The sequence below is a fragment of the Sycon ciliatum genome, chromosome 12, assembly GCF_964019385.1.
Source record: "Sycon ciliatum chromosome 12, ocSycCili1.1, whole genome shotgun sequence".
Lineage (NCBI taxonomy): Eukaryota > Metazoa > Porifera > Calcarea > Leucosolenida > Sycettidae > Sycon > Sycon ciliatum.
The window spans coordinates 26777477-26786485 of record NC_088654.1 but is presented as its reverse complement, the minus strand read 5'-3'; the positions used below and the strand labels follow the sequence as shown (position 1 = coordinate 26786485).

Sequence of the window (9009 nt, the reverse complement as noted above, 5' to 3'; positions counted from 1 at the left end):
TCCTCGATTACCCATCCAACCAAGACGTTATCAGGTCCCAGACGCCGAGATCGCACGCCGAATGTGAAGTGCATCTAGCCTTGAACCTGTTGCACAAGGCACACACATATGACAAAAATGACATCCACTCCGATTATTTCCAGAGGCCAATCATAACAAAACACAGAAATAAAACCACGGGCTCAACAAAGTACTACATGTAAACGCAAAGGAAAGTAGTTAAAATAATCCATGAAGTGCCATTTTAATTCCAGGGCTGACTGCAGTGTGGCGTCGTGGCCCGATACCCGCTGAGCATAGACACAAACTCCATTTGGCAGGGGCAAGACATACTATTTTGGAATAAAGTCATAAAGTACAGCATTCCAATGACATAACGGACACCTCGTGCAAATGCGTGGTCTGTTCATCCGGCCAACTCTGCCACGCATGAGAGTGTGTGCATGTACGCGCCCGCAAGCGCGCGTGTGCACACACACCATGTATTTGGTGCGCATGGCGTACCTGTTGGGGAGATATGAAGATGGAATCATTATCATGATGGTACATGTACATACATGTGCAGTGTATGTTTGAGTGTAAAGTAAATTATATTTTATTACACATTTCTTCGACACAACTTACTCCACATCTTCGCATTTCTCATAATCCATCCACCTACACTCCGTCTCAGTTGAGGAAAAACTCTCCCAGGTACAGGTATACACTAGTCACCACAGCCATGTGATGACATTGGGATGGGTCCCAAGCACGATTGCACTCTCCAGTTACAATTTATTTGTCCAGATTATCTGTGAAGACAAAATGCAATGCATAGCGGCAATCGATGGATGAAGAGAGAGTTTGTAAATACACATATCTTTCCACTTGTTCAGGAGCTTACCTTTTGGAGTTCACATCGTTTACACGATCTCTTATGCTGTCTTGCACCTTGGCTTTGTTGACCATGGATACGCCATCCCAGAAGACATTCTACAGGAGCTACTAATGCAGAGCGTTTCTCACGCTCGATCTCGGCGTTCTACCTCGTCACGCCAATAAAATCCTCCGTGACACTGGCTACAGTCATAAGAGACGCCTCAGTAAGGTAATGAGCACGACAACACCGTCGAGATCAAGGACAAAGAGAAAACCAAACACTCACTGAAAACAGCAAAGAAGAAACGAAGAAATGTACACGATTCCTATAATGTTGCCACTGACAACTGGTTCGGTGGAGACGACGCTACTTTTGTTTGTCCCCAGTGGGATCGTTGCTATGCGTATCGAAGGTACTGTGACGTTATCACTTAACAGCCCCATAGCGGCAATGAAGAAGCCCACAAGCACACATGACGATTTTGTAATCGACATTACATAATAATATTTTATTTACATCGTACACTGAAGTGCACAATCCAGCAGAGAACGTAAGTGGGTCTAACTCCCCCGCGACCACTGGACATCATGATTGTTCCAAAGCGGAATACACCCTGTGCCGAGCATGGCTGTGACCAATGGCAATGGGACAAGCTCGCCTGTATTTCAGCAGCTGTACATAAACGACAGTCAAGCCTAATGTTCTTTCAGTTGGACCTTGTTTTCTTGTGGAGCTGTACGGTGCGCTCATCTCGGCTAGATTGAAGAAGAAGATAAGAAGGTTTGTGAAGTAGCCGCGTCTAGAGCAATAAATAAATAACTACCAGTGGTAGACAAGCTGCTCGGGATCGAATCGATCGTATCGGAGGTGCCAGGGGATCGCTTCCGAGAAGAAACTCAAAACACATCGGTAAGATTGGATTTTACAGCTTATCAGCTACTGCAGTGCTATCAGTGTCATTTCCTTTCTTGTCACAGTAACACCGAAACGCACAGGTGCATTGATTAAAAACCTGACGGAAACGCAAGCGGGATCTCAACGACATCCAATCAATTTTCCTATTTCATCGCTGGCATACAAGTTTCGGGTCTTGTTCATGGGCAAGAATACTTTCTGCTTCTTATTGTCTTGTTCGCAGCTAGAGGTTTTCACATAGTACTCTTTTCTTGACTTAATACTGGTATATTTGTCTTGTTTACAGGTGCATTGATCAAAAGCCTGACGGAAACTCAACCGGCACCTCAACGACATCCAACTTTCCAAGCAGAACTTCAGGAAAGAACGAAGGTGAGAGTCTGAAGCGAGAATGTCGACCGCAGCAAAGGTTGTGCAGAATCACGGGGCGACCTCACCGTATGAAGTGGTGATGGACGTGATGGTCAATCGGGATTCACCACCATCACTGGAGGCGCAATTGCCAGCAAGCAGTGAAGGAGTAGCTCCGGCACTAACGGCGCAGACTGTCGGTGATAGGCTGTTGCACTGGAAAGGCATCATCAAGCAGAATAGACATTATTCGTACTATGCCGTCGGACAAGCCCTCCATTCCATTCTATACGACGAGCATCTTCTAAGCACTAGCTGTTTTCACGCGTGGACGAAAACTGAGGTTGGCCTGTCACGAAGCAACGCCTATGAGTATATTCGCGGGTACAAGATAGCACGAATGATCCGCAGTCAAGACCCCAACATGTTAGTTCCGACGGCTTTGTCGCATTTCCGAGTGTTCAACAATATTTCTTTGGAAGACAATGCAGTGAAGGTGTTTCAGCTCTGGAAAGCAATTCTGGAATCAACACCACCAGAGAACATACATCAATTGACAGCAAAGGAGATCCTGGCCAAGGGCAAATCTATACTCTGCAACGGCACCAGCAATGCGGACACCATGCCAAAGCATCATCTCCATGGTGATGACTTTGAAATGCAGGAGAGCCTACCTTCCTCTGCTTTGTCCCAGATGGCTAGCAGTAACAAGCGCAGGCAGCCAGTTTGGGAACATGAGCGCAGATCCGTTGGTTACTCTCAAGCCGAGCAACATGATATCGACTGTGAGGCGCATGGTGACGTTGATTACAATGGTGCCTACAGCTACACTGATGACGACGCCGATGAGCAACCAATGTTCGAGACCAACAGTCGGACGACACACGCAGGTCAAGCAAAGCGCCGCAATCACCCAAGCAGACATCGCAATCACCCAAGCAGACATCGCAATCACCCAAGCAGACATCGCAATCACCCAAGCAGACATGTGATGAGTACCAGTGGTAACAATGGCCACGGCATGGTCAATGACCAGCAACACGGCCAACAGTGTGAACGGCATGTAAACGGTGACATTGCTGTTCGTTCACCAGACGACGCGCTACCACCACTACCACCACTACCAGCACTGATTCCAATATCCATCACACCAGGACAACTGGCTGGTATTGCCAGGCGATTGGTTAGGCCTGGTTTTGATGTGTCCGTGTGCCCAGCGGAGACAAGCGACGAGGAGTGTGTCATCGATGCAGAAACAACGCACATGTCCCATGGATACATGAAACCATGGAGAGGAACAGTTTGGGGAAACTTCTCCGGACCCCGCTTTGACGACCATGATGAACTGGCAGTCTACGTTGGTGCAGCAATGGATAAGTTCAAGGCTGGAGAGTATGACTCGGGAGTGTTCGTTGTGAATGTGGCATTCTTCTCCAGCTTCTTCCCCAAGCTACTCCAATACCCGCACTGCTTTCTTCGGAAGCCACTAGAGGCTTACTTGCCAGGTGATAGTACCAATGATGATGCCATCACCCACCACCAAGTCATTGTTGCCTACTTTGGAAGCGATGCGAGCCAGTTTGTTCAGGTCATGACCAACCATGGCTACATTCCTGGTGTCAATAGCTGGTGTCCTTTCTAATCATTCCTATAGAAATAAAAATTATGCAGTGTAGTGGACATACGGTATCATTGCTACTTCTTGTATTGCTACTGTTCTATCCTCTTGATGTAACGACAGAGCTGAGCCTGTGAACGTTTTTGTTTTTTCACGGCGTTTTCTCTTGTTCTGAGCAACTCCATTGAACCTGCCATCGTGGTCTTTGTTTTTCCTCTTGGTAGTTAAAGGTGCCCGCCCACCCTGGTTTCATGGGGGTCTTCCGCTGTTCTTCTTGATATTCTATGCCAATGTGTGTGGCTTATGATTATGACATACACTGGACATTACATACCCTTTCTTGCTGTCTCTATTCTTGGGTCCGACTGGCAGCGGGGCAGGAATTATTGAAATAGAAAGGTTTTTTGGCCGAAAGGCGTGTTTTTCCTCTAGCCCGGTTGAGCGGTCGCGGCTAGGAATGTAGGGAGTCATTGTTTTTCAGGCGCTCCCCTGCTGCCCAGTCACCCATGCTCACCACTGGCCATGCTGTTCCACTTGATTTAACGGCCTTTTCTCCCGCTTGCTGGCTGTTCTTTGATGGATTTAGATGTTTTTCGGCTATTTATCTATTACATTGTATGTGGCTGCGAGTGTAGTTTTTTGCTTCTACTCATTTCTGGAAAACCACTACGGTGGTGAGTGTGATTGCTCTGGTAGATCACTACCCCATATACTGAACAGTTGCTTTGTGAGTGAAAAATGAAAGTTACTATTCTTGCACTGGACATATAATCGGATCCACCCGTACCAGCCTGTGTGCGTCTTGCTCAACTCGTTATCACTTTGGAGATGTCACATGTAACCCTTTCCCAAAGCTAGACCATGTAGTAGTGGTATTCTATAACCCAATGCAACCAGGCAGGCACAGTGGGTTGGTCAAAGACCATGATTGAGATACGAGAGGTACCTGGTTAAAGTCCTGCCTGGGAGCGGTTTTTCCAGCCGTGCTGCTACCCACAGTCAACTGGGAACTTGTGGCCAGGCACAAGGGGTACATGGATGCAGCTAATGGGGTCGTTTTCGGCACTTGTGCCAGTGGTTGTGAGACTTGCCCACTCACCCCCACCGTAAGGCGCTGCATCTGCCGCTAGGGTTTATCGGGTGTTAGCGGCCGTCGTGAGTTCCCTTCGGGAACGGATACGATAATTTACTTACTTAATGCTACAGTCACGCTGGCAACTGAAATCCGACCACCTGAGCGGTGGATGCACATTACTAGTATCGATATCAGATTATTATTCTGTTTCCTAGTTTCACCATCCCGTGTTGGGTCTTTGCGATGTGAGCGCACCGCTCAGGGGTCGGATTTCAGTTGCCAGCAGTGTAGTATTATAGAACCGGGTTCAACACGCATAATTATGGTTCAGATGGTCCCAACGGACCGGGGCTCTACCAACCCTGGATGGTTGTAGTTCTAGTAAGGTGACTGTTTGCGAACACAGTGTCCTCCACCTTGTTTCATGCTGTCAAACTAACATCATCATGTAACCGTGTACTTAAAACTCGCTACATGGACTAGATCATGGACATGGAAGTGCATTGCCAGCTCACACCCAGCAAATGAGTACACTGTAACCAGTTCACCGCCGCACTAAACACACTCCCTGTTACCAGCACAGGTTTTGCTATGAAACCTCATGATTCGCACGCAAGACTAGAAACCAATCGGCTATACGCGTTACTACAAGATGGTCCCAACGGACAAATACAAATAATAATACACAAGAGAGAGATTGGATGCTTTGTTACAACTCTGAGTTTCAAGTATTACTACGATCATCAGGGAACCCCCCTGCCTGATGATCGTAGTTAGGCCTCGACCAAATATGCTAAAAAAAGGAGCATATCATGCTCGTCGCATATCAGGGAAAACGTCCATAATATGCCAAAGGCTTAGCAAGATATGCAAAAAGATATGCCAAATATGCCAAAAAATGCTCGACATAAGCAGAAAGTGTAGATCATTTCAGTAGAATTAGAACCTTGGAATATTCATTGGCTTCACGGCTATCATGCTTATTAGTCCTAGGGCCCATTTGAAATTTCTCACTTTTACTTGACACATGTTTGCTAACATAGATTTTATGATCATTCCTGGATGGTTTTTGCCTCCTGAACACGATGGCATAGGTTTCGATTGCCGGATTGTGTCCGAACATGGTGAAAAACATCAAAATAGAAAAGGCCGTTATTACCATAGCAACCCAACTAGAATTGCTCCTATATCCATTTTTACTGACACGTATATGGCCAAGTAGCACCTCATTTTGCTCAGAATAAGCAGTAGATACAGTGCGGCAACAAGTACTGTACTTTAACAGTGTCAAAACAAGATTTCCAAGGTGCAGTGAAACTTGGCTACTGGACATGTACATGCACAGTACATGTCGCGTCGAATGTTAGCATTGAGGTACGTGTACATGTACGTGCAGCTAGCAGGTACATGAGACTATTAACAGGCATGCATTACTATAATCAGACTGCAAACACGAGAGAAGCGTCAGACGGTTCGGCGTTACACTTCAACTGAGAGAATAGGTATTGTAACCCAAATACTAACAGGAGAAGGAAAAGGTGGTAGGAAACTGTCAGAGTCTAAGGAACGAAGTGCTATAGGACAGTTTCAACCTGAACTAATTTACTCGAAGTACGTGTAGATAATACGATAGATCTTGCAGCGATGTAAGAAGGACAACACTACTTGTATGCGATGGCAGTGCTGTAACGAAAAATGATGAAAATGAAAATACCAAAATCCTTTGCATAAAACAGTCCAAACATTGGCTAGCTTGTCATTCAAGGCTGCAGTTGGACAACGCTCACATGTGAATAGCTCAAGTTTAAAAAGCTGATCGATCCCAACATTGTGATGCGAATACTTTCGCTTCCATGTGTTTTGGGAGAATCGTACATCGCAATCGAGCTATGTCGTTGCTGTGTCATCATCTATGTGCCATGCGCTACTTGATGTACCAGCCTGCTATGCCGGATACCGCCAGCCATGCATCGACCAGGCGCCAGGCGCGAACTGATGGTGGTGGTGGTGAGAAGGAGAGCTCTGTGCCAGAACTTTGCAGCCTAGAGAGCGTGTGTGGGCAGGCGTGTGTTTACCGCCATATTGCCAGGTGTGTCTTTACCACCATATTTAGCAACCATAAGTACAGCTGCAGTGGTGTCTTCAACTTCATTCTCCCGAGTCAAGCTCCGTATGAAGACATCCAAGAAGAAGGTTGCCTGATGAGTCCAGCGGGGACGAAACGTACGTCGCAATCGAGCTATGTCGTTGCTGTGTCATCATCTATGTGCCATGCGCTACTTGATGTACCAGCCTGCTATGCCGGATACCGCCAGCCATGCATCGGCCAGGCGCCAGGCGCGAACTGATGGTGGTGGTGGTGAGAAGGAGAGCTCTGTGCCAGAACTTTGCAGCCTAGAGAGCATGTGTGGGCAGGCGTGTGTTTACCGCCATATTGCCAGGTGTGTCTTTACTACCATATTTAGCATCCATGTGTTTCACTTTAACTGAAGTTGTTCTTCCATCTGAGCTTCGGAAACTCTACGCCGTACAGCTGAGCCCATCTCTACTCCGCCACCTACACCATCACTATTGGCTCTGCAGTCAGGGACAATTCTTTAGCCACTAGTTCATGAGGTATTACATGAACATGTTTTCCCTCTCTTCACCACCGCTCTTGAATCGCATCAACTACGTGCCGTGATCAGTTCAGGAGAGACAAGCAACGACATTGGACATCGGACTCTTTCTTGCAGTTAGTGTTTTATAAGTATAACTGTAGTTTCACACTGCCTAGGCCCAGCCATCAAATTCTGCGACAAGGAAATGATTCTTCTACTGCTGGTGTTGCATATTGGGATAGGTTACCTCCAGGTACTCGGATTTCGTTTTTGTAACACTCCACACCACATAGCTACTCCCTCTCACTGCAGCATGGCACTCCTAAGGCAGTTGTCCTAGAGCTGTTGAGCTGGCAAATAGGCTTTGTGATAATGGTAGCTGATCACCACGGTCGGTGTGTTCAAATCATGGTACTAACACTAGCCGCTCTTGTAGATTCGAATCAAATGCTCGTCCACTGTAACACCTCCTGTGCAGCAGTACTCACAAAGTAAATGCCTTCATTCCAGCCCGATGAAGTTAGCCAGGTCTGAAACTTTCCACGGTTGTAGATTAGTCCTACGAATACAAGTAGTTACAACTGGCTTGGCAAGCTATGATGACTTTCCCCTGCTTTCCACACATAATTGTTGTGCTGCTCCTTGTTGGAATCATGCCTACTTTTCCGGGGAGCCAAGATGACATTGTAATGAAGGTTCTGCTGAATTTAGCATCGATCCATTCGTGGACGTTCCGACAGCAAAAGCACCAGCGAGTCAATGCAAAACTTTGAAGAAAGTGTCCAAACGAGGTAACACATTTCTGGTATGTCACAACTACACTACGGTACTAATCTTGATGCTCAATCTTTCCAACTCTCGCACAAAATCAGTGTACGCGTCGGTTCGCATCCTGTGTATGTACGGTGTTACTATAGCTCCTGGCACATAAAAGGGTAAAAACTCCCAGGTCCAGTCAATATAGTACCGAGAAAGTCTTGAAAATGCTTGAATATAGCCGATGAGAACTTAGTTTTTTCGGCAATTTTGTATTCCTATCGAGGGTGATTTCGGGACCTTTGGACGCGATTGGACTCGCCATACTGGGCCAAGATGCTCTTGAAGACATTATCTATCAAATAACACCGAAAAATCCTTGTTAGCCAACATGTGTCAAGGCATGTATTTTAGAGGTCGATTTTTTGAATTGGCCCCAGTACTATATGGTGCATATCAAAACACATGCGGAATAGTATGGCTGGGGTGTGTCCCCAGCAACCGTAGTAGATAGTGTTCATCCATGGGGAAATGTAGCAAACGCCTCAACCATTCCAAATTCATCCATAAAAGGTATTTCTGAACGCATTTTGTCCATAATATGATTGTTTTGGCCTCATTTTCTTTAGAATATTTGAATTATATGCTGGCTTTATTCCAATATTACCTTTGTCCCTCAATATGCCATATATGCGGAAATATGCGCAACCATATTTGGTCGAGGCCTTTTTTTATTGATCGTAGTAATACGTGAAACTCAGAGTTATAACAAAGCTTTCAATCTCTCTCTCTTGTTCTTGTGTACAAGGCTCTGCCCTACATGGGCATTGAGCAG

At 46.2% G+C, this 9009-nt stretch overlaps 1 protein-coding gene across 2 annotated transcripts; it reads left to right on the top strand.

Annotated features, from left to right (window-relative positions):
• Positions 1-1529: 1529 nt before the first annotated feature.
• Positions 1530-4453, top strand: LOC135828652 (uncharacterized). 2 transcript variants are annotated; one of them, XM_065341079.1, is made up of 2 exons: positions 1530-1639; positions 2061-4453. In XM_065341079.1, exon 2 carries the CDS (start codon positions 2166-2168, stop codon positions 3765-3767), a length of 1602 nt encoding a protein of 533 aa, XP_065197151.1. In that variant the 5' UTR covers positions 1530-1639; positions 2061-2165; the 3' UTR covers positions 3768-4453. The 2 variants fall into 2 exon arrangements, with proteins under 2 accessions (XP_065197151.1, XP_065197150.1); XM_065341078.1 differs by having other exon boundaries at positions 1531-1768.
• The last annotated feature ends 4556 nt before the right edge of the window (positions 4454-9009 follow it).